Genomic DNA, 26,802 nt, shown 5'->3' on the forward strand with positions numbered 1-26,802 from the left:
AGAATGTTTAGGTTTCCTATCAAAAAGAGAAGGCAGGAACAGGCAAGAATTGATCTGTTCTGGTTACGTGTTTGGCAACACAATAGCTGTTGATGAAAAATGTTGGTGACCATTACACACTTTATGAACTATAAAATACAGCAAGAGCACACTCAGCTCAAGCTGAAGATGTTTAAAACAACCCCTTAGAAGGTGTGTGCAGAACCCTTGGGGGGATTTCAGAACTGGAAATCCACAGTTAGAAGTCTAAGCGCAGAGAACAATCTCCCCTGCTCAACCTGGAACTACCACAACCAGGAAGGAAGCAACAGAAGTGAGTAAAACCCAGGAGGACCAGAGATGGAAGATTTGGCTGTATACTTCTGGTCATTAATAATATTGCTAAAGATAAGCAACACCAGACTAGAGAAATGCAAAACATTTGAGGACAAAATAAAGAAACAGCCTCATGAATTTGTCTTTTAAAACATTTACTCTATTTCCATACAGTACAACTGAGAAAGTCATCTGAAGAAAAAGTCTCAGATAGTACTTTCAGAAGACAAGAGCTAAGGGGCCAAAAATAACTGTTGTCCCAACTAATTATGGACATTAATATTACAGGGTTTTCAACTTAATAATGAGGTTATGCCAGAATCTCCTCCTAGGAAGACAGCTTGCACTGAGAAGTATTTCAATGCACTGGCACGAACAATGCACAGAACATGGCCCCAGCATAAAATCCATCCACGTGGCTCACCTTGGCTCAAAATTCTATGCTACATATATCTTTGAAATAAAGGCTAAAGCACCATAGGTGCATTTACAGTAGGTTATCCTGTAAGAAAAATGTGACACTGTACAAACAAAATACTTTTAAAACAGTTTTTTTAACTAGGAAAAGATTTATAACACCATCATCCTCATTTATGGCACAGAGAATTAGAGGCTGATGGGATTTTAATTTCAAAAACCAATCACAACTTAATTAAACTTGTTCCACAGCTTACCTCACCATTACAGATTTATGTCTTATTTCTAGTCCACTTTTTGCTTCCATCTCACCCCACTCAATTTTGCAACCTCCTCCCCAGCTACCTTGATGTTTCCAATTCCCAAGTACTACAGATCAGACTGCACAAACTGTTTCTTTTCTTTTTCAAGGAAAGGGGTAAATTAAGCCTCCACCACCTTGGGGGTGGCGTGCTTTCCTTTGTTCATTGGGTAACACTCAGCAACCTCCTACTCCCCATCATTCCGAGGAGGAGTGGTACTGAAAAATGCACACAGCCTTCTGACAGCCTTGGCAGCAAAGCCAAATCCATGGAGAATATAAAATCTCACCCCTCCATGCCTGTTTTCCTCCAAGTACAAACTACAGATGCCATGGGTACTGGCTGCTCATGGCCATCCACCCATGCCCTTGTCCTTCCACATTCAACCTCCACTAAATTTCAGGAATAATGAAATTCATAAATATCCAAGTTCTATTCTCAAAGCTGAAGAGTCAGATTTTTACTTCAAGTGGCTTTTATACTCTCTTATAAATCCCATAGTCTTGTTCAGCCACTACATACACATGCCTAGGAAAATTGTCTTTTGGCATGGAACAGGCCAAGAGAAAGGTGGCTGACATAGTTCTGAGTCTGCATTAACTGTAAAAACCATTTCCAAACTGTGAGTCTTCAAGGCAATAATTTTTTAACTTTATGAAAACTCTCACACTTCCTTCCACCTTCTAACAATAGTTCAGAAATAATTGTACTAAAACTTTCAGCCAGGAGTAAACAAGTATTAAACAAGTATTCCCAGCAAAGCTAACACACATATTTTTTTCCTCTTATTTTACTACAAAGACATTTTACAGATATTTTACAAATTGTGCAAGGCTTTCATAAAATGAATTTTCTCAACTTCTTACAATTTGCATAGATACAAGGATAACCTGTTTATGCTGTAAGATTCATTATAACCACTATAAGATGTCCTTATCTGCTGGCAGAGTTTGTGAACTCAAGGTTAAAACACAAAGTGAGCAGAGAACTTGGAAACTATTGATTTATTAATCCATAATGCAGTAGTGTCTAAAGTGCATTTGTGTTTGTTGGGTCTTTGTTAATAATTTTATTTTTATTCCACAGTCGCACCATTTCATAAACCCTGTTAAATTTTCAGTGTCTTGGTATAAAAAATTTTTGGTATGTTTAAATTAGTCTAGTTCATTAATAAGTATTTCTAGGCCCTAAAATCATCATATGAAACTGTTGAGGATACATTAAGAAACAGGACATTAAATACCTAGATCATACAGTGACACTGGAGAAGTTAAGCAGAAAAATGTAAAAAAATTAGTAATTTGGTCTTGGATAGCTTTAGTTTGGAGTGTAAAATTTAAATGGAATTTTCCCCAGGCTCTTTACACAGCCAGAAGTAAATAAATAAAAATCCTTCTGTCTTCTAAAGAAACAGAAACCAGCAACTCCAGTTGTCTTTCAAACCATTACAATAAAGTTAGAAATATAAATGTTTTGCTGTAAAATTATGTACATGTACTTAGCTTAATGAAAAAAAGAAAGAAGAAAATGTCTTGAGAATATACCTTTTTTTTAACTTGAAGTTTAAAATAAATGGCAGGACACATTCTAGCAGGAAGGAAAGAAACAAGAACTCAGAATAATCAGCTTCAAGCCTTTTATAGGTTTAGTATGATTTTTAGATTGGCTTTCAAGTGTGCACATTAGAACAGCAAAAAAAATCTCACTTTAATGGCAAGTGTAGAAGCTATTGAAATACTGTTATGTGAATTTTAAACCAGATTTTACCACTTTTGCTAGAGGAAAACACTCTCTAATTGTGTCTCATATTCACCATCTCTCAAGTATTCCATGAAGACCACTTTTGCACATGTAGGAAACCCCTCTAACAGGGGATTCTGGCATTTCCCAGCCCCTGGGTACCATGCCAGGAGCTGTTCCTGGAGCCTCCCCAAGCCATCCCTCCTCACTTCAAACCTGAGCTCCTTTTAACCTGGAACTAAAAGCACAAGGATCCCCAGCTGAGTTTTCTTACTCACTCTCATGAACAGTGCTGGGTAAAGAGATGAGAGTAAACTTCCTGTCCTTGCCATTGCCCGGTCTCAGTCCATCCCTGAATTAAAATCAGGAGAAATCTCCTAAGTGAGGTTTCCTTAATTTTGTTTCCTCCTTGAGGCCTGTAAATCATCTCCTGATAAAATGAATGTTTCAAAAACTAGCTGAAAGATGGTTTAACTTGAAGTTTTTTGGCAGCCTCTCTCCCCTCTCTCTGATACAGACTCAAACACTTTTAAAAAAATCAGTGGTGATATTTTATATTCCAAAAGCCTGAAGTTTATCCCTCTGGAATCCCGAAGAGAAGAGATAATTAGCTGGTATTATTTTGTGCCAGCAGTATACAAAAAGTGAAGCTAGAAAGCAAAAATCCTGCTTAAAATGCAGTCATTTTCTTCATGTAAATACAGTAAGATCCTGCACGGCATTTTTTCCATGCTTTGTTCATAAAATCATGGTATCTAATAGCACCACACTAGTACAAGGATGCTGGACCGTTACCTATCCAACAGATTTCAAAATTTGCAAATTTGAGGCACAAAAGGAGACAAAAAATTTCTTGTTTTTGAACTATGTGTTTTAAAAATAAAGGTGGGAACTTATTTTATTAATAATGAATGAGAACTGCAAAATTGCCTGATTACAGGCCTTTTTTTGTTTGTTTGTTAATACTGTATTATCACATTTGTTTCAAAAGAACTGGGAATTCTGAATTAATTCTTAATTCTTAACAGAAGATCTTACAAATTAAACACACGTGGCTACTATAAACTCTGAAAATTAAACACTTTTGAGGGATGGATGAAATCCCAAATGACAAAAGAAGGAGCCTTCTGCTCCCCACTTATCTCCAGGTAACTTCTTCCTTGGCTATTTAGATGCAGAAGGTCTGTGACACAGGGAACCCTATTTTCCTTCTAGAAGTTCACCTCTCAGAAGTAAACAATATTAGCCACCTAGTACCTAAACCTTTCCTGTCCAGGGTGTCCTCTGATAGCAAAGCCAAGCCCAGATGGAGGAGACAGCAGAGGCTCACTGTTAAAGGGAGGGGCTGCCCCATGTGGGGTTCCCCTGAGGCTGCTCTGCGCCCAGAAACAGTCCCAGATGGCACCAATAGCCTGAACAGTGCACGAGAATAAACTTATTAAAATCCAAAGGCACCAAAGTGTGAGGAAACATCTCCTAGACTGCTGGAGAACAGTCTCAGAGCTGGAATGATCTGGAGGGATGAAATCCCTTGCCAAGTTTTATATAACAACATGGTAAATGCTATGCTAACAGACACAGAGCCTAGCAAACACCAGGTTTTTTTTTGCGTTTTTTTCTTTTTTTTTACCTAGTTGGGCTGTTAGTTTTACAAAATGTCATGTATATTTGTTGGTTGGTTTTAGCCCAATTAATTTGACATTTTAATTCAGCTGAGGCTTTTATTAACATGAGTTAGTTAATATGGATAGTTAAGAGGCCCAGAAAAAAAATCAGAACAACTACAATTAGAAAAACAACCATTAAGCAGAAAACCATCTGGGACACTGTACAGCCCCAAGTGAAATATGAAGTACAGAATGGTTGCCAAACAGATGCTTATCAGAGTACAGAGCATAAAACAGCCAGGGCAGAGCAAGCTCCCTGGTCTCAACCAGATGTGCTGCGCCCAGCTTGGACACTGCCATGGCAGAAGGGATGGGAAAACCTAGGGAAGCTCAGCAAGAGCAGTCAGAGGCCTAGCAAACACTAAGTATGGGAAAAACTAACCCAACCTTCATAACAACCTTTCAGCTTGGAAGAAGGGTTGCTGTAATGGAGCAGTGGGCTTTCTGTGCCATAAGGGAATGGAAATGCTGGGCTTAAATTGCAGAAGAAACAATTCAATATCCATTTAGCAGGAAAAAATAAAATTATTCCTTCCCAAAACAGCAAAAGGAAAAGCACTGTCTGGAGGGAATGAAGAATGCCCACCACCAGGGGTGTGTAAGATTTTGAAGGTATGGCAGCTTCAGATTCAGAAGGCAGAGCTACAATGGATAATCTTCCAAATAATTTCCAGCTCCTGGCTCCAAGACATGCGCATCACACTTACAGCTTCACCAGGGTCATTGCAGGGACCAGGATTTTAACCTATATACACTGCCCTCCTGCACTGGAAAGGTTTAGAAAACCAGTAAGGAGATTAAGAGGCCAAAAAATAAGCATCTTGTGCAATTTTAGCTGTCCAGGGGTATCCAAGGAAGTTGCATAGGGCTGGCAGGTTAGACACAGGATCTGTGACCCTCTGGAGCAGCAGCTAGGCACTGCAAGGAAAGGCAGCCAGAAGGCCAGGCTAGCATGATAGGACAATTCACAAAAAATCATCCCAACAACATGGATTGCATAGACTTCCACGAAAATATTCATCTTAAATCCAAAAATTCCAAGGACTTATTTTTAAAAAATAGTTTAAACTCAACTGCTTTGTAACAAATGTGGCTTTTCTAGAATCTTCTGTCCAGCAAAAAAAATGTTGGCAGGATGCTGACTGTTTGCACTGAAGTCTTTAACAGCCTATCCCGCTTCCCATGATGAACATTAATTAAACAACAATGCATCTTTACATGGTGACCCTCCAGACATTCAGCATGGTAGTAGTTTAATGAAACTATATCCCTCCCATGTCCTTCCAAGCACTACTGACTCAAGTTCATCCTTGTTTTAATGATTGCCTTGAAAGAACATGAGAGGCACGCACAACAGATGGCACCTCCTGGAGATGTAATGAATACATTCTGAAAGACTTTAGCACTCCTCTGTTCCCCTAGTCCTACTGGTACTGTGCCATCATCTTCTGACTTAAATGCCATTGATTATAGAAAGGGTTTCATCTTTTTTTAGCTTTGAAAATTTACATTATATACATTTCAAAAGAACATTCTCATGTAAATGATAGGTAGCTAACTTTTTTATTGTAGATTTCTGTTTCTTTTGCATTTAGAAACCTTCAGATTAGGCCAAATCCCTGCTATATCTCAGAGGAACTATGCCAGTTCTGCAAAAATCCCAGCGAGAAATGGCTTTTTCATGGAAAAATTGCAACTAAATTGCAGTAGTCAAATCTAAGAATGTCTTTATAGCAATTTTCAGTAGATTTCAGTGAGAAGTTTTATATAAATGATTTTAAAAATGGATGTTTTTCATGTTTGACACCAAAGGGAATGGAAATTTAAATTTTAGGACAGGAAAAACCCTCTTTTCAATGGAAAATTATGGGTTAATGAAAAAATAAAGTTGGATTTTCTTTTTCATCTACAAAATTATTTCAATAAATCTACATATCTTCACTTAGGAAATTTGAATATAGCTTCAGAATTGAAACCACATTAAGAATTGAGGGAGTGGAAGCAGCAAGCACAAAGAAGGGCATTTTTAATATTGCTACCAAAACTTTTCAGGCCAACAAACTGGGATGGAACAGCAGTGGGGTAAACAGAGAGCCCTAGAGGACTTGGACTGTCTTCCCTCTGCTGCTTGTGAAGTGTTTTACCATTTATGAGTGACCTTTCCCAAGGAGAGCATCTCTGCAGCCAGACCCAGACAGGGCAGCAGCAGAGACAGAGCTTGCTGACACCATGAAGTGGAAAAATAAAATGTAAAACAGACTGGTTACACAACACCTGGCAAGAGAATGCAAAACATAAAAAAGCCCCACCAGAAATAGATTCTTTCATCCACAGATTCCTTGTTTCACCACCCAACCCAAAGGGGTCTCTGGTAGGGAGCAGCATAATTCCACTGACAGTCCCCAACTTAGTAACTTAGAACTGAGGAAACTTAGCAAGAAAAGCAATTTGGAAGAACGGCCATGTAAGAAATTATCTTGTGAACTTCTTTTGCATATAAAAGGACAATTTAATCCATATATTTCAGGCAAAAGCAGATGACCTTTATTGGCAATGACACCCAAACCTATTAAAACCAAAAGAAAAGTATGAATTAATATCTCCCTTGTATTTTTAGTAGCATGGGCAATGGAAATCAAATAAAATTTTAAATGTGGCAACAAAATATTTGCGGGCAAAATGCATCTATATGTATAAGCACTAAGAAGCATAAAATTAAAACTATTCTTATTTTTGTTGACAGCCCATATTGCTTCTGAACTGCTACTCAGTAAATGATTCAATATTTGGCTTTCAAACACTGCAGGCAATTTTTTCCCCTTGAACTGAAATTTAAAATCAGGATATAGAGGTTTTGTATCCCATCATTTTTGTTTAGAATACAAACTCACTTCTGCAGTGGAGCTGCTTTTGCATATGAGAATTGAAAAACCTTTATTTACTAAATTTTAAATTTTAATTAAAGAACATACTCAGAAATTAACATATCTACTCCAAGTTGTTTATCTAAGGTAGTCATATTTTGAACATAATTAGGCAGCACTTTTAGGTAAGCTCAATCTGAGTTAACAGCAAAAGCAGTGCCTTGGAGGCAATGGGACAAGTAGACAAGGCATAAAATGCTGATGGTCCTCAGCCCACAGGAGTGCTAATGCCCAGTCAGGTGCCACAGGAAAGCTCAAATGGGAATTAGGAATGAAAAATCAGATCCCAAAAACAAAGCTCAGAAAAAGCAGACATTTCATTAACCTGCTCCAGGGTCTGAGCATGCATGGGCTGTGTTGCCCAAAAGGATGTCAGGCAAAAAAAAACAACCCCCAACTTGGCAAATGCTCTTGGTTGTACAGGACTGATAGTGGATGCAGTAAGTTAGAATAACACCCTCAGTGTCCCAGAAGGAGTTGTACTTTGTGCTATTCACCACTTTCATATGGAATACTTCTAATGTGAAACATTTCCTCAATTTCTCATAGCTCTGCTTATTTAAGACCCTCCTGGGCATTAATTTCGGAGGGGAAGATACAGTATCTTAATGCTTTCCCTTGCCTCTCAGTGAGGATAAAACTAGGTGGTCAGACAACAGGACACCACTAATGATGCCCTCTCTAAAATGGAAAGAGGCTGTCAGAAAAGCAAACTGCCCTATTAAATTCAGCCACACATCCTCATCAACTCCAGTGTGTGCAATCCAGGCTTCATGTGTTATTCATCCTGATTCCCACATTTACTGTTGCCTAAAACCTGCCAAAGTGAAGACACTCTACCTAAAATGCAGAGAAGCAAAGCCTAGAAGTGTACACAGGGTACCATTTCATAACATAGTGTTTAATTAGCAAACATTGATCTTTCTGAGACATACCATTTGCACCATGCATTACAGCCCCCTCATTACAAAGAGGGAAGCCTCCTTAGACCTGTATTTTAGAATTTGAAATACATGACCTTATTCAGAGTATATTTTTTACTGGCACTAACTCCTTCTTGAAAGGAAATGCTGCCTAGGATGTCCCATGGATGTCCCGCACCTTCTTGGGCACAGTGCATGATACTTGCTGCTAGTCATGGGAATCCTTAGCTCCTCTGCCCTATTTTGTGAAAGCATTGCCACCTTGAATTTAATTTCTGCAATTGGGAAGTTGCAACATGGGAGAAATAGTTCTCAGTTTCCCTTATTCTCTGGCTGGTTTGTAGTTTTTTACTGGGAAAAAAAAAAGAAGAAAACCTCTCAGGCTTGGTACCTCAGCACAGTCATTTGATACCTCTGCCAGATACCTTATGCCAGTCCCTGACATAAAGGTGAGCTTTCCTGAAACCCTTCACAGGGACTGGACATCTCTCAGAGCTGCAAAATGCCAACATTAGCTCCTGCTCTGGCCTTTGACAAGTGTTTTCAGTAAAGGATCAAAAGGCAAGTTTCAGAGACTGGAGCATGAGGCTGTAGTGTTCCTCTGAGGCAGCATTCACAAGACTGTGTGGGACTAAGCATGGGATGCCAGGAGATGTTGCAAACCTGCACAAGAGCTTGTGGTGCTGGAGCAAAATGTCAGGGATCATCTGTGAGTTTGCCCAGCCTTCAGAAGCCCTGTGAAATCTTTCAAAGGTGACAGAAGTCACAGGAGGGAGATTGTAGCATCTTGTAAACACTCTGGAGGGTGAAACCAGTGCAGCAAACAAGTGGCTCTCAGCCATTAACTGCCCCAGAAGGGCAGCCAGTAATTTATTAGAATTTATGTAAGACTTTGTAACAGCTGTCCATGCTATATAGAAGGTATTATCCAAAATTACAATGATGGGGTAGCAACAAAAAGTCCTTAAACATGTCAGGAAAAACAATAGTGTTAAGAGTACAGAAAAAGGACTGAAAACTTGCAGAATGAAGAGGCAAGAAACAACACAGAAGGAAATGGGGTTTAACACTGCAAAGACAATCTAAGGATTTCTTCCTGCTGCAAATGCCTTTTCAAACTCAAACACAGACATCAGTACTTTTCTATCCATGTTCCCTGAATAAATTTGTATGGAGCCAGCACAGTGGAAAACTCCCTCGCACACTGTTGCAGGTGCCAGGTGTGAGACCCCTGGAAAGTGTGCCAGTGTTACCCCAGCCAGTCCTGCAGCACCTGGAGCCGGCAGCAGAGCTCCTGTCCCAGCAGTCTGGGCAGATGACAGCACCTGAGACTCCCACAGACAGGGCTGTTCTCCAAAGACTTCTTCAGGAAGTATGCAAAAAAGGTGCAGGTTTTTCTGCAACTAAGTTGACTTAGTTCACTTGAAGGATCAACAGCCAGCTACATCCTGCAGAGAGCTAGTTATGTACTTCTTTTAGATGCTGAAAACCTAGTAATGCACAAACCAGAGAAGTCTTTGAAAATGAAGAAACCACCATCAAAGACAATTTAAAAAAATAAAGGAAAACTGAAACAAGCTTTCCTGGGACAAAACCTGGAAGTAGCCTCTCTAGAAGTGTTCTTTGCATTAAAGTGGCAGAATCTGTCAAGACAGAGAGTGCAGAGAGAGGTGGAGCCAGAGGGGAAGAGGGTGACAGTGTCATGATACACTGCTGTCTCCTTCTATTACCTCCCACTAGCAGAAAACAAACCTTGAAAGGCCCAACTTTTCCTTCACAATGAAATCACAGACATGCAAACACTGTGCCACAGCCTCCAACCTGCTCTCTGTGTTCAGGCTGTCTCTGAACAGCACAGCACGGGGCATGCTTGGTGCTGCAGGTCTAAACGTGGTTTGCCATTGCAAAGTCAGGAACAAACACATGGAAAAGCTCAAATATCCCACAAGAGAATCCTCTTTGATTACAAAGCAAGAGACCATTACAAGATGGTGTCAATATGGAACATCTAAATGATTTACACAAAACTCATTTGGGAAATAAAGCAATCCATTAAGGATTAGCAGTGCAATGTTAATGTGATATAACAGGACAAAAATAAGCACCTGAACACACAACAAAGTTAGGTCCTGACAGATGAACACAGGAAAGGACAACCCATATTTTCAATCTGCCATACATATCTACGCATTATAGAAGAGTAGATACACAGAATTATTTGCAGGGTCAATAAAGTCTTGAAATATCTATTTAAGACATGAAGTGGTGACTGACTGAGAGATGTTTAATTGTTGCAAATCAGTGTAACTTTAGTACAAAATCAACAGAAATATGTTAAATTTTAGCAGCTGGGGACAGCATCTGAAAAAAGTGTGGAGCTCCTACTTTGTGGTGCAGTTATTTGAAAACAATTCTGCAAGAGAAGGTGGAAGAAACAGGACTGCATTTTACTATTTAATTTAAATTCAAGTGGTTCTAAAAGTGAGAATGTAACAACAGAAAGCTGAGAAAACAAACTTTTGGCAATGACATCTGACAACAGCAAAGGAGCCGCATTCTTGTCTTGCACAAAAAGCAATAGGAATGATTAAGCTTTAAAACACACACAGGTACACACAAGAACACACATAATCATCCAAGAGCCCAGAACTGTGTCAGGATCACAAACATGTAAGGCAAATAAATATATTTAAAAGATTCTGATACCACATGAGGGAACATTCAACATGAGGTTAAAACATTTCTGAAAAAGAGAGGATTTCCTTTCTCCAGCCAATTGCAATGCTTCATTCTCCCAGAGCAATGGAAGTTAAGGAGGCAGTGAGGTAGCACACACAAGGTCACCCATCCTGGCAGTGACTTAGCAGATGTAAGCAAACCTCTCAACTCAGAAACTGGACTTTGCACTTAAGAACACCACTTGCAGGAAATCCTCCTGCCTTTTACTGGTAAAGGCACTTGAAAACATCAGCGTTGCAAACAGAACATTGCAGTCATAGCAAGAAGCAATTCAACACTTAAACTTTTCAATAGACAAGACAGTATTTTACTTCTAGTTTTATAATTTTAAGGTCAACAACTCAGCATGAGCACTTGACCTGTCTAGCTGGTCATCAGTGTCTCAAAAATAATCTCCTTTTAAAGCCTTGAAACCTCCTCACTCAAATAAAAAATATAAGAATGTGGATACAGGGAGACCACTTCAAAAATTACACCTTTGTTCTCCTTTTCTGGAAATCAGTATAGAAGGATGGAGAAAAGCCCCGTCCATTAAATCAAGCACTAGCCTTTTACTAGTAATTAGCAAGCTATAAAATGCAACAACCAGGTACACAAAGGCATTGAAATTGAGACTTAAAAACACCTTAAAAACCCCTTAGACCTTGCCACGGTACCTGTAAGTACTGCCCAAACAGCAGAGCAAAGCCAGTGGAAAGTCTCCTTGACCCTATCCATTTTTAGTAAGGACTTTTAAAAAAAAATTCTTATATTTCTGTCAGTAAAAACCCATTTGAAAACGAAATTTGAAGGCTAAAAATAGGACAAAATGTGCTGCATGGTTGATGAAATTTAACCCTGTTAATTAGACAGCTTCATTTCACAGTCAGTGAGAATCTAATACTACCCTAATGTATCAGTTTTTTGCAAAGCGTCATGCATGAACACAATTGAAATAGTGCTTTTATAATGGCATCAAACTTAATATCTGCAAAAGAAACCAGTGTTTTCTCAAAGCAGCAGAAGAAAGTAAAGAATTGGAGATGCTTAGAAGGTAATGCCTAAAGCATAAGGACAATAGAAAACTTTTGATCTCCCCCAAGTATACCAAATAACATCCACATGAATTTTAATGCTCAACAAAGGTGCTAACTTTAATGAATCAACTTAGGTAGATAGTTAATCATACAAAACTTTCATTATCCTTTCCTCTGTCTTAACCATTTTTGTACTTCTTTACTGCAGTGAAAAAGCTGAATTTGAAGGAACAGACAGCAGAGACCCTCGTAGAGCTTCAAGGGCTTTCCTGCTTTCTTTGCCACTTCAGATAACTTAACTGCAGTGCAACCCCACAAATCATGAGTGCAGGCTTCACCAACTGACCCTACAACCTGGGTGTGGACTCAACATTGCTAGCAGCACATGCTAAGAAGCTCCACAAATGACAGTGAAGGACAGAGCATGAAACAGACACAAAATGTGTTCACATGTTCAGGAGGGCAGGGACCTTCTCTAATCCCTGGTTATTTGGATTATGTTTGATAAGTAGCACTAATATCTATGGAGTTTATGTGCCAGGTGACTGACAGCTACTCGGAATTATGATTTTTTTTAAGCCTCGCTGGTCACAGTTGTTCTCTCTATATTTTTTTTGCTTGAAATACTTTTTGAATTTCTTTCCTTATAAATCACAATGAGAGGAACTGGGGAAAATACCTTCTCTTTTTCTACTTCTTACAGATTTTGGGATGTCTTATGACCTGCCTGCCTGGATACTGCACAATCGCAGCCTGACTTTGCACTCCAGGATTTACCAAGAGGTTTTTACAGCTCAGATGGGGTTGTCTGGAAATCTTACCAAGTATGTCCCTTAAACACATGTGTGTCATTGGAGGTTTACACTGTGCAAGTGTAAACAAGAAAAGTGTGGAAGCAAAATCCATTTAAGCTAAGGATTACTAGTAGAAGGTGACTGGTGACCAGCCTACAGGGAAATGTCTGGTGATCATGAGAGGTCATGCAGCACTTTGGTTATTAGGCCTCATACATAAGGCAGACCAAAGAGGTGTGCAACAAGAGGGACCTGGTAAAACATAGGGGACGTTGAAAGACTGTCGGGGATTTTTGATAGGAAAAAAGAAAAACAACCTCTACATTACACAAACAGGACACTTGAAAAGCCACAGAAATATCCCATACTTACTTTTATCTTCCTGGTTTTCTTCTGCTGCTTTGCCTTCCTCTTCCTCCTCCTCCTCCACCTCCTTCTGCTGCGCTTCTTCGTGGTGGTCGGCAGCACCGACGGAGAGGCTCTGGCAGCAGTGGTTGAAGCCGCTATCCCGAGGCAGGGTGAAGCTTCGGGGCTTTCCCCCGTTCCCGTTCAGCGCCTGCATCCGCTCCCCCTCCACCAGGGGGAAGGGGCCGTAGTGGTCTTGCAGGTGGCACTTCTGGGTGGGCAAGGTGGACTGCCGCCGGTGCTCGGGGGACACCACGGCCACCTCGGAGAACACCGAGTCCTCCAGCGGCAGCGTCTGCAGGTAGTGCAGTCCCGAGCTGGTGAGCGGCGTCTCGATGAGGTCCTGCCAGGAGCGCCGCTGGCTCGCCGTCTTGCGCACCGGGGACTCGGTGGCGCTCCCGGCCACCTCCGGGCGGAACTCCTCGTGCGACGACTGCGACTGGGACGTCTCCGTGGACGACAGGCGGCTGTGCTTGGGCTCCACGTAGGGGCTTGTGCAGCTCATCTGCAACGTCAGCAAGGAGCAACCTTCAGATCAATGCACCCCGAGAGCTGCTGCTGATAATAACCCGTCACTTCTCGTTAGCAGCCATGGCACCCAGCTCATTAATAAGTTGCAAACTTACCTAATTAACCTGTCCTGATCCTAATTTTAATGCATACCCATGTCTGTATGTCACGCCTGTAGGTCAAATACTGATAGTTATTCATAGTATCTTTCCTATGTCACTTAATCCATAAAATAAGCCATGAAAATTTGCAGAAAACTTCGCAAAATAGCGGAAAATATGGCACTATGGAAGACATAGAAGAGATGTACCCAATTCATTCAAAACCTTAAAAACGCTATCCAAATGCCTGCTATCCTATTTTGCCCTTTGGAATCATGCTTGCAGTGCTTCAGTACTGTCATTCAAAGGTCTATAATATTGTAAGATAAAGTACTGCCTTCAAATTAAACATCATGAACGCTCTCTTTTCCCTAAAATTCCCCATTGTTCATTCAAAAAACCATATCCAAGTAAGGTGCATTAGTTAACACTAAGTATGCAAAGATGAAAGTTAAAATTTCCAGTGGAGAGTAAGTTAGAGGTCTATAATATATTTTTACATCAACAACTGCTTCAAGAAAAAAAGAATCCCCCTTTTTTCTAATTTATATTTATAATAGAAACCTACTTTTTCACAATAAGAGAATACCTGGTTTTGCTGTTTGCAATACAAGACAGAACATTTTTATGCTGGCATTTCTCTGGAAATTCAAGTGTAATTTGTTACTGTAATGCTTCACAGCACAATTGCTGGAGCCTTAGAGAAGAGTCTGTGTTGTTCCTGAGGTAATAACATTTTCTCAGAAAGTTGATAAGAGGGTGGTGAGGGATTGCATGGATGAGTAGCTGTCCATCATGAATGAAGAACAAGAAGAAAGACTTCTGTAACTTAATCTATTTTGTACAGCAAGTGGGATTATAAATCCCTGTTCTCTACAAACCAGTGGAAACAGCAACGGCGACCATTGAAGTCTGCAATGAGTGTTGCTTAACCAATGCCTTAAGTCAAGCACTGACTAAAAAACCACATGGTCGAGCTCCATCCTGGGTGCATGCATGAGCTCCTGGGCAGGAGAGCAGGCAGAGGTGGCCCTTTGGGCCCACACTGCTAGGGACAGCTGCAGGTGACTCACCGAAGGTGGCCGTGGGTAGGTGTCGTACGGGGGCGGGGGGCTGTCCTGCTTCGGCGTCGAGGGAGTGTCAGCCTCCTCCTTGTCACTCTCGCTCCAGTAATCTGCAGGTCACACAAGGATCGGGTCAAAAACTGCCAGCACACTTTGATGCAGTTTTGTATCAGAGGTTTGCTTTCACAAAAGTAACATGAAATTCCTCCTTTGGTATTGTTGGCAGTGAAATACCAGAATGATGATGCTGTCAGTGTTAGCTGCTGTAACTTGGAATTGTCTTAATCTAAAGAGAGAAAATTCTAAACATTATGGGGCATAATAAACCTAATGTCCCACTACAGAGCTATTAACAATGTGAAAATGAGCCACAAATTTAACTCTCGTTCACACCTTATAAATGCAACGGGCATATAGAATACTCTTAATATGTGTATCAGACTTTCCAATATTTATACAGCCACAAAAATAATTATGATTGGACATTTATTGGCTGAAAAATCCTGAAATATTTTTTGAACAGAAATTATTAAAAACGTAGTTTTTCTAAAGTCTTGTTGGCTGCAAATAACATCAACAAATGTATTTAACCAACTGGAAAATCAAACAGGTAGGAGTTATTGCGCCCATGAATAATCATTGCTATTTTTCTACCCATTTTCTCCATTATTTTCTACCAGTTAGACATATTTTCCAGTTCAATTTCTAATAACAAACAGTGGTATTTTAGGCAAGACAAAGAAAAACTTTACATCATATATCTCCTTCATAAAACAGCTGCTGCCCTGTTGTGCATGTAAGAACATAAAGGTGATATGATAAGTAAAAATATGACAATGACATTTAAGAACAGAGTTCAGAAAGAAGGATGAGAAAGTATAAAGGCACATACATTTTGTGGGTTAAGTTTAAAGTTTAATTAAAACATTTCATTTTTTCAGGAAATCAAGTCTTGGCCAAGCTTATTTCAAAGGGGAAAACACATAGAAGATTATACTACATGGGAATTTATTATGTTACAAATATTTTTTGAAGTAGAACAGCATCTAACTAAAAGGACACTGAACCTTAATATTTCCTGCAAAAAAAAACTCTAGTTAACTGCTGACTCAGTTCAAGACAGACAACTCCTAACATTTTTGCACATTGTAAGACTTATGCAAACATTTCTGTTGTAACTTTGTTTCTGACTGTATCACCTTCCAGTACTTGGGTAAATTATTGTAGGACAGGACACTATAGCTCACAGATTAATCACAGGCAATGTTCACTTCACCTCAAGTGCTCGACAAAGTGCATCATTACTACTCTCTCTTTGATAGATAAGGAGAAGAAGACTGATAGCTGCTTCACAAATGATCTAAACTAAAAATCTGAGCTGGCACCCCATGTAATTTTGTCTTTAATGATTTTTTCTTACGATTACTGTATTGTATGATCAATGATCAACCATATCTAATATTATTCAAGACTTAAAGCATAAACTTACCTTTAAATGACATCACCTTGGAACAGGAGTCTCTATAGTTTTGTATTTTTTTAGATTTTAGTATAGGTGGGGACAGCCTTGTCTATCTATTCAATTTTTCCACACAATAGCAATTCTGTTTTTACTCCAAGCCTTTTCATTTGCTTCCTGCAAGCTTACAGCTAAGACATTCTCTTCAAACAGTATAATAAATAAATTGCATAAATAAAGCTTTTATGACTACAAAATTAAAAAAATCCTAACAGTTATGTCTCTAGACCCCTACAAATAATTATTTTCTGATGAACAAAAGTCTAAATCAGTGAAAACTGTTTTTCTAAATAAATCCTAGTTTTAAAAAAACTTATTTCCAGCGACTAAAAACAGTTGAAAATATTGGCATGTAGGCATGTTGTTCCTATTGCAGCAAAGCCTAATGGTGTGCTGTGTGGTGAGAGACCTGTCAGAACTGCATTGTTCAGTGACACTTCTGCAGACTTGGAGCTCAACTGTTTATTCTGAAAGCAAAATTTAGCAGTCTCAGTGCAGGTTCCAATTTTGGCTAAAAATATGAAGGTGTTCTTTCTGTCAAATCCACATACAAGAGAACACCGTAGGATGATGCTTTTGCATGCCTTATCTCAGACAGGGAATTCTGCTGGCAGCCTATAGCTTGTCTTGAAAATTTCTGCAGTAACAGGGGTCAATTTTCAGATAAAATGTATGAAAATGGCCTCCCACCAATTTTTAGAAATGGTCTGGTTTTGGCAACTGACTCATTAGAGTCCATCTAAAACATGTATGATGCTATGAAACAGTTGCTGCATCTCTCTCTCTAGATTTATCCAATTCAGTGATGGACAAGCTCTATACATCAGGCATATCTTGAAAGTTTTCTCAATGACTAACAGACTGAATATATTATATATAAACCAACACTGATCTGCCATTTCCTGAATAAATATACTCTATTTATATAAACTAGGGATTTTTTCCCTCTGATTTATGTGACTGGAAAGTATATAACTTCTCCATCCAAGGAAGTCCCTTGATGTATTGCTACCATGCATTGTATTTCATATGAAAAGTTGAATGTATTTTTATAAAACTGTTCTGTACAGAATGTAACATTTTATTCATCAGTACACCCACAATTCGATGATTCGTGCATCTCTGAAGCTCTTGAAATATATTTATGAACTTTAGATTCAGAACCATTCCACTCTTAATTGAGACAGATTTGACAACTCCTGTTGAATTGTTTCAGAGGTATTATAAAGCTTTGCTGCAAAGGGCTGAACTGCGCAGAAATAAAAGAGCTTTTGTCAAATCAAATATGCAGATGACAATTGGTACAGTCACTGAATATAGAAAATTTCAGCTTCACAGTTTCTATAATTGCAAAAATGCTTGAAGTGATAGAGAGGTTTTACTTTGCTAACTTTGCTAATTAGGGACACTATTGAGCTGTGCAACAGCCCTTGTGCTGGGAGCCAAGGAAAATCACCAGAGGCATTAAAACAGTGTAGAGCAGGGAAGGGACAATGTGATACTGCCTCCCACACTAAACACAACTAAGCAACACAAAGAGGGTACAGTTCTACCTACCTGCCTGCAACAAATCTACATGAGTGAATGGTGTTAGAGTGGTAATAAAGAACTGTCAGTGCCTAGGATATAATTTGCATAGTCAGTGGGGATTCACTGATTATCTTCAATAGGGAGACATTTTAATAATAAGCTACATGAGGCCTGAATGCACATTATGTCATGTCTATTTGGATCATCTGCTATTTTATTACTCAGAGATTTCTTAGTAGCAAAAATATTTCTCCATGTCCATCTGGATTTTGAAAGGTGTATCATGTGTAATTGTGCACTTGGACAGCATTAGCATAACATACACCTTTTCACTTACTGTCCCACATGGCATTCCAATTCTAGCGCCAACCTGCTGCCAATAAAAATTGTAATTTGGCTTTGAATGCCAAAACAGAGGATTTCCTCGAAGCCTCTTCAAGCAGTGATAACAGATGGTACACAGGTTCTTTCAAACAGGTTACTGCAGTGCTGCTTAGGAAATATGATTCCCAAACTGATTTCCAGATCTGGTAAGGCACTGAGAACATGACTGAAGAACAGTGAGCATGGTGCTGCTATCCTGGGCTATGTGAATGCAAAGGGCCTGGTGTCAAAAATGACATGAGTTTTTTGGCCCAAACCCCAAAATCTTTCTAATGAAGGCTTCAGAGCCACAGAATTAAAAACTGAGGTTTTGACTGAGTGGGAAGCAGGCAGACAGGCATCTGGATAAGCTCTGGATCATCACGACCACTGCAATTTTCTGGTGCCTGCTGCTGGGTACATATGTTAAAAAGAGCATGAATTCCAAAGCTATCTGCTTGCCAAAGCAGATACTTAGATAGGAATCCTTCTGTGCATCCATGTCACTGGCAATTCTAAGAAACAGCCTCCACAACACAACTGGACTGACCCTTTCTTTTTTTGTCTGCAAATACAATTTCTACTGCAACAGTTCAAAGAAAATCAACACATTATTTTATATAAGCTGTTTTTTAACACATTAAATATTAGGCATAAAAAATAAACATGTAAAATGTTGTAAGCCTACAACTCCAAGTGAAATGCCAACAGGGCTGTAGCAGCACACAGCAATATGGTAAAACCAGTAGGAATCACAAAATTTAAGTGGCCTTAAAATTAAAGTCCTTAGAGTAAATCCAGTTATCTCAACAGGCTTTAGAAAAATGGTTTTGTTCCCAAGACCAATTTTATGCACTCCTGCCCTCTGTGAATTCAAACACAAATGCAATGTTTCAAATATTTTTTTAGCCTCCAGATTCTTAAGTTTCTTCTGATAAGGGACACAGATTCCTTGGTACCATATAGTGGAGCTTACTGGCAGTATATCTGCTTTTTTAGCTATCTTTTGCAGCCTTCTCAGAAATAATCTCAGAAGTGTCTGCAGATCAGAGTCTGAAGGAATTAGTCAGAACTCCTGACAGAGAAGGAATTCTCTAAAGCAATAACAGCGATACCCATATGTGATTTGCTTTCAGATGACAAGAATGAGGCCTGATAGACAGCAGGAAAAGAGAACAGATGAACTTGTGATAGGAGTTGACAGAAGAAACCAAAATAACAACACATTACCTTGTTCTTGTTTGATCCTCTCTCTTTCTGCATAGCCAGCAGCAAGCATGTTAATTCTGTTGAGCCATCTGAAATAATATTAAAAAAAGCAGTGATACTCAGCCAGCCTCTTAATTTTTGCATGCATTTCCAGCAAAAACAAACCTAGAAGCATCTGAAGGAGATTAAGGACAATGTTATTTTTCATATCAGACAGCTGTTCTCTTTGATACTCTTATTCAGGGAGTCTCCAAAGATCTATGATTTTGCTGTTGAATAAACTGTTTTCACAGCAAGGATTTTATTTCAAATGGAAAACCATGTATGATGTCAAACATCTGTAAAATAAAGGATTTAGAGATAATCAAAGAGTTGTTAAGTCTGCTGCTCACAGATATGCCATCACACAAATACTCCTGCTGTTCTGATTTCTTAAGAATAAATACCACTTTTCAGAGATTTAAGCAATATTTTAAGGCCTGAATTGGCAACTTAGCAGAGGAACAGAGCAGAAAATGGCAGTAAAAAGAACAGGTTCACTCCCAAACAGACATTGTGGTTTAATTATGCCATTATGTTTTACAGCTTACCTACAGTGCCATGTACAAAGAGAAGGAGGCATATCAGAATTCACTTTTGTGTTTGTGTCAGAGATATGCACGGAGAAAGATAGTTGCTTCAATGCAATTCACATCTAAGGCTTTAATCCCAATTTAGCTTTGAAAAAAAGTGCTTCCATAAACTGCACAAATTAAAAAAAACAACCCCAAACAAAACTATAAGAAAAACCCCAGCACCCAAACACAACAACAAAAAAACCCCAAAAAGCACAAAAAACCCAATCCAAAAAGCAAATGAGCTATTGCTGCTCTCTTCTAGTAGGGGTGCCATTGCCAAGCATACACTGAACTGTCTGTAGCAAGGCAGTTTCAACCTGTCCTCTTCCCCCACGGGGCTCTCAGTGTATTCATTAGCCAAATGCTTACACTGAATCAGGTCCTTCATCAACGAGGCTTTAAACCACCATGGCAATCTCCCGTGTTGTCCATTCCATGGTAAACCTGGAATTACTTGCTCCAGTCATCCCATAGTCAGAATTTGACAGGCCTGGTTTGCCAACCTACTGGCTTGCAATTTAACTGCTAGGGTATACAGAAAGACAACTCCAGTCAGGTTTGGATTTTCTTCAGGGATGGGAGACCCCCATTTCAGAAAGCTGTGCCTGATGGCTTTTGTTTGCATACTGCATGCACAGAAACAGGATGTTTGTCTCAGCAGAGGACATACCTTGGTAATGTCTCCTGCATGCCTGTGTTCGAGACATTGCAGCGCAGAGCAAGCATCAAATCATAAAATACTGCTGCTTTTCTAGAAATTAACTCCTGCCATCATGGAGTCAGAGAACTATAGAATGCTTTAGGCTGGAAGGATCTTAACAATCTTCTAGTTACAAATCCCCCTGGCATGGGAAGGGACACTTTCCACTGACTGCCACTGTCTTAGCACAAACAGTGACCACATTTTTGATCGGTAAACCATATTAATGATCCATAAATCATTGTACCTTGAAAAGAAAGCTAGGGATTTGCTCCTAAAGTGATTGCAGAATACTTCATGATACCACACAATCAAAATTTCTGCCAGAAGAATAGGGAAGCTGAAGAGGACACTTAGAATTTGAGTTGTAATAGGAAGTGCCATACAGTCGTAAAAAACAAGCAGCACACAGGAAAAGAAATCAACAAACCTCATCTCAGACAATGATGTTACACCTTCAAAGCCAAAAGATGATCTACTACAAAGTCATGTTTTAAGCTCACATTTTTGATATGTGAAGACTTCCTTTGGGGAATAAAGCTCAGCTGCCAGCTGAGCCAGCTCAAATCAGAGGCACAGAGGCAGGGACCTCACCCAAAGCACTCCAGCCCCACGCTGCAGAGGGACCAACAAAAGCCACAGACTCGTCTGTGCCCAAAGGGTAAAGCAGCACAAGATGACAAGCATCTGCTCTGTCAAATGGCATGGCAGACAGTGGGGATGGTGCTCTGCTTGCCTCTCACCTCTTCAGGATTTCATGTTCCCAGTTCAAGCCCCGGTTTACCACCCTCACCTGCAGTGCCAGCAGGGAACAGCCATCTATGATCCCCACTGGGTAGGGCTGCTGACCACAAAGCATTAGACAATAGAGCTAGAAAGGTTCTCCTGCCCTTCATTCTGTCCTAAACATGAGACAGCATTTCCTGGTAAGTTTGCTTATTATTGAGGTAACCAATTAAATTAATGAACACTCAACTGTCAGTCAATTGATGCTGCTTATAGAGATGACAGATGACTGTTTCCAGGAAAGCATTATTTCCTGAAAAATAAAATCTAATGAGAGCCCAGGAAATGTGTAGCATTCTCTCATTCTTGAAAGAGACACCAAACTGACTTCACCTGTAATGAATTTCTGCAGGTCATGATCTGTGTTGAGGGCTGTACTATGACCTGCAGTGCCTGTGGGGTGAACCAGAATGTGGTTGTAACCACTGATGTGGTTGTACACTGTGAACAACCACAGTTCTTGAGTAGTTGGCCAGTCTGGAAACTAAAGGAATGGTATTGACTTCTTCTGCATAGTTTCTGATATGTGGCTGCTAAAGCTTCTTCAGATAGGGTTAGGGAATTAGTATTATTTTAATAAAGCATGGCCAGAGTTCTGGTTTGTTCAAGTTAGACTTATATGAGAAATCCAACACACTGGACTTGTATCAAAGAGGAAACATACAGATCTCCTGCAGAATGGAAGAGGAGTAATACATGCCTGGATTGCAATGCACTGGGGACAAAAGTTCCAATCATACAGCTACACAAATGTTTCTTAATATGCATATTAACAGATACAAAGCCCTAGGCCAAGGGAGGATTTCTAGCTTTCTTTCCTTCAGTGTGTGTGTCCTGGTAGGCACTGTAACCTTTGGAGAGCAAGAGGCCAAGAACAAGTTGCTTCTTTACAGCAAATGAAGCTTCAATTTTCTTGTGAGAATTCTAAGGTCTGTTTTCTAGGTATGACAATAAACAGTGTAACTGGTAACTGCAGCAGTCATTCAGGTTTCCTTTTTTTTTTTCTTTTTAAGAACAGCACATTCATTTCTTGTCAGTATTTAATTAAAACAGTCTTATGACACATAGGATTAAAACCCCCTGACTTTTCTGCAATTTCTATAAGGAAGGATGCACAGTACTCTCACTCCCACAGACTAATAGGAAACATTTCTCTATCTTATCTCACATTCATGTAGATGCAATACTTTTAGTCAAAGCAGGGTGTCAAATTCCCCTCAATCATAAACCTCAAGGCTATAGGATGAAGTTGCTGCATGGGAATTTTTTTGGATGCCTTAGAGTGTCTATGAATACCTGAATGCAGTTTAACCAGAGAAAAGAGAATAACAACAAATTTCCAAGCAACATGTTTCCATGACCATACATTTATACTAGAAAAAAGTACTTTGCATCAATAAAGGATATTCTGTCCTTCTTCTCACATGGAAAAAGCATGTTAATAGGTAAAAAGAACATTTTTGTTGGCGTGACCATATGGACTAAAGGGACTTCAGATGCCACAGCAACAAAATTCAGTGATTATAGCTCTTCAGACTCCTTACCAGCACCATGGTGTGGCACAGTCATAAAAGTAGTAAGAAAGTTTGAATAGTGACAGAATTACCTGAGATTAAAATTCCCATTTTATGTGAGTAGATACACACAAACAAAAACTTCATAGCTGGCAAACATTTTAATATAAACAACTGAATCATTTTACACAAAGGATGAAGGAATTGAACCATTTTGAACTTTCAGTTATTCTATATATTAGCAGTTTTCTACTGTTGTTCCTTTTGCTTCAAGTATAAACAAAACTGAAATGACTGCCTGACACATAACTAGAATTTATGTCAGAAACTTGACAAAAAAAAGAACATAAAATGATCAAAAGAGAACTAATTTAACTTCATAATTTCATTCTGTGTTTTACCTCATCTAGGCTTCAAAATACTTTTAGACAGGAAATATTTTATTATCCCTGCATTTGAAAGACTATTTTTCAGTAAGTTTTTTCCCATCAAATGAGTTAACTGATTATTTGTGAAAGTGAACTAATTTTTCAAAAACATTAAACAAAGAGAAAAGATAAAATTCTTTGGTGAGACTCTGATGGCAACTCAAATGTAAGAATTTCAAGTAATTCCACAGACCCTGACAGAGTTTGAACTTACATGTCTGTAATGCAGATCCAAACTTTGTCAAGCTCATTCTAAAGGAATTAATATGCACTAGTTTCAAAATATGATAAAAAAGCTATTTGTGGTAAAAAAGTAAAAATATTTTAATTCCTGGGTTTTACACTGTGCAATCTATTTTTAAAATATTGCTGCACATTTGCTGCTGCTTTCTGATTACTGAAAAAATACATGGATTTCTATCCTCAAAAAGAAGGTGCCTTGTCATATTGAGTGAGGACCTGCTGACAGAAATGATTCAGCTACTGCTGTGGTTCAGGAGATGTTGAATACAGACCAAGCCATTATTCTGCTTGCTGTGCAACAAACTGCTTTTTGTGTGACTGGCTGGACAGAATTATCAAGGAAAGGCAAGCCTAAAATTTCACAAACCAGTAAAAAGGTTTTAAGTTTTCTAACTGTGAAGAGACTTTTGAAGTGAGCCTCAGTCATGCACAAACTTCTGAAAAAATGTTAACAGACAGCTATTTCTAAAGGAAAGCAGGCACAGTGTAGTATCAGCATGCCTTTCCATCCAAATATTATCAGCAATGCACTGGCAGAATCCTGAAGGTGCTCTGCCAGGTAGTTGAATCTAGTACACACAGGAGAGATTAAACAATGATTATAGAACTTGCTAAGTTTTATTGATTCAGTTTTATCTCCTTTTTCCTCTGGTTTGAAAACAGCTCTGGTCAGAGAGAGTATCAACAGACATTATCTAAGATAGAGCAATTCTCAGGTTGCAATAATAGATTTTTGTTTGTGTCATTTATCATTTGATGAAAATGGCATATTATTTTGAACTGAATTCATTTCAGTTGATATTGTGAAAATAAATGAAATAAACCCCCTAATAATTGAATAAACATGGGATTCACATTCTAATTTACCATTCAAATGAATTAAGAGGAATTGTGTTTATTTTGTGCTGAAGTCTCAATAATTTTTCTGAAAAATTGCACAAGTGGCCAAGAACAGATACAATAAAATTTAGGACTCAAAGAACTAAGACTTAAGTCCTTGTTCTTTTTGAAATGCTGAAACTTTCCCTATCAAATCCAATACAACCAAAGTTTCACTTCAAAATTCATGGAAGTGGAGAGAATCTGCAAAATTCATTGTAATTTCCACTCCTTTTTCAAGACTGGCATAAAAAAAACAGCAACTGCTTTAAATCTTTCTCCAACTTCTTACTCCCTTCAGGAGAAGAAACAGAAGGACTCCCAGAGGAAGCATCACGTGTTTGGGAGCATGTAAGGAAGCAGAGTTGGAGATACCTCACCTTTGCAGGTGCCACACAACCAAAACCAGAAACCTGGAATTCTGAAATTGTGTTTGGATGTTGTTTCACACACTGCATTTATTTCTTTTTAGAAACACGGATTTCAAACCTTTGCGTCAAAAAAGAGGTAATATTTTTGAATTAAATAATTAACACATGAAGGCAGTCAGAAACAATGTTTCTCTGCACCTATTTTCTCAGCAATTAAACTTATCTTTTTATACTAACAAGTAATTTATTATACCTGTGTTATTATTAGCTTCAAAAAAATTTACATTTAAGGAGTGGGTTCTTGAACTTTGCTAGATTTCCTTACCTGTTCATATCATCTAGATGTTCAGCAGCAAAATAAAAACTTTTGATCTTAGGATGGCAGGCTTTGAATGCACTGTAGAGGAAAAACACAATTAAAGAAATGTAATGGCACAATTATTTTTTTTTTCTGAAATGTAAGATCACATGGTCACCAAGGAATGAGATGAGTTCATATTTCTGCATGCTCCCAAAGAGTATATGAACATACAACTTTTAGGATTGTGCCAGGTTTCACCAAGTGAAGTGCTCTTCAACTACTCTTCTAAATAATCCTTGATTCATATGTGCATAAATAATTGTTCAACCATCATCTGCAGTGTACTGTATGTGGATAAAGTTCATCAGTTAAGGATATAATTTTATGTATTGGGCAATTTTGCTGATACACATATAGCTGTCATTTTTTTCTGAACAGAAAACTGACTAAACAATTAATTCAGGACAAGAGTAAAATTCTCAGTCCTTGTGACTTCTCACATCCCAGTGACTTTGACATTACCTTTAGCTCTAATGATTGCATTTCCAGCAGGAAATTGTGATTGTGCTGATTGACTTCTGAGAAGCTGTCATAAATCAACAGTGTGTTCATGAGGTCATCCTAAGCAATGGGCAATTACATCTCATCTTTCCTTTCCACCAAAGTAATCAACATGACTGGGCTGAGAGAATTACTGCATTTCATACATAATATGAAATAAATTACTAGAAAGAATCTTTAAACTATGTTGGATAAAGATTCATGGTGAAGTACCTGAAGACCCAGCAAATGCACTTGAAATAATGAATAATTTACAGTAGAGAAGAATCATTTTGAGAAGAATTTGAAGGTGTCTCTTAACAACAAAAAATGTAACAGTCCTAAAGAAAATAAGGAAAACTGCAAACACAATACATGATGAGCATCATCACCATTTTTCTGAGACATAATGGATTTTATATATATACACATACACACACATATATAATGCAATATAATAATTCTCACTCTCTAATCAATTGAGTCTCAGAAAAATGGCAATGACATTCTTCATGCTGATTATGCTTGCCATTTTCAGTATACATGTCTGTGTGCACACAGATGTACACATATCTGTGTTTTACACATCAGGCAAATGAAATTGGTAACAGGAAAGTTTCTGTTAGAGAAGGTAACATAACACTGAGACTAAACAGATTCTTCTAACACATTACAGCAAACAGTGTTATGCAAGTCAAAGCAGATGTATAATGACATCTGCTCAGTTTAGAAAGACATCATCAAGTCACTGAGACCTAAAACTGGACTTCATAAAACTGTTACAGCATCTGTCATCTGGATTCTTAGAGGGTTTTTTCTCTTTATCTGCCACCCAAGCAAATAATCTTAATAATCACATTTTATATGCTGCTATTCAACAGACAC

At 38.7% G+C, this 26,802-nt stretch overlaps 1 protein-coding gene across 3 annotated transcripts in view; it reads right to left on the reverse strand.

Moving 5' to 3' along the window:
* Window positions 1-26,802, reverse strand: part of CNKSR2 (connector enhancer of kinase suppressor of Ras 2) — a 204,684-nt gene that overhangs the window by 24,923 nt on the left and 152,959 nt on the right. For all 3 annotated transcript variants that reach the window (XM_084201130.1, XM_084201129.1, XM_084201128.1), the window contains 4 exons: window positions 25,402-25,473; window positions 19,560-19,627; window positions 14,927-15,027; window positions 13,210-13,747 (listed from right to left, as the gene is read on the reverse strand). In XM_084201130.1, the coding sequence (XP_084057256.1) occupies window positions 13,210-13,747; window positions 14,927-15,027; window positions 19,560-19,627; window positions 25,402-25,473 (779 nt within the window). The remainder of the gene's footprint in view (window positions 1-13,209; window positions 13,748-14,926; window positions 15,028-19,559; window positions 19,628-25,401; window positions 25,474-26,802) is intronic.

The sequence above is a fragment of the Fringilla coelebs genome, assembly GCF_963513975.1.
Source record: "Fringilla coelebs genome assembly, chromosome: 2".
NCBI lineage: Eukaryota > Metazoa > Chordata > Aves > Passeriformes > Fringillidae > Fringilla > Fringilla coelebs.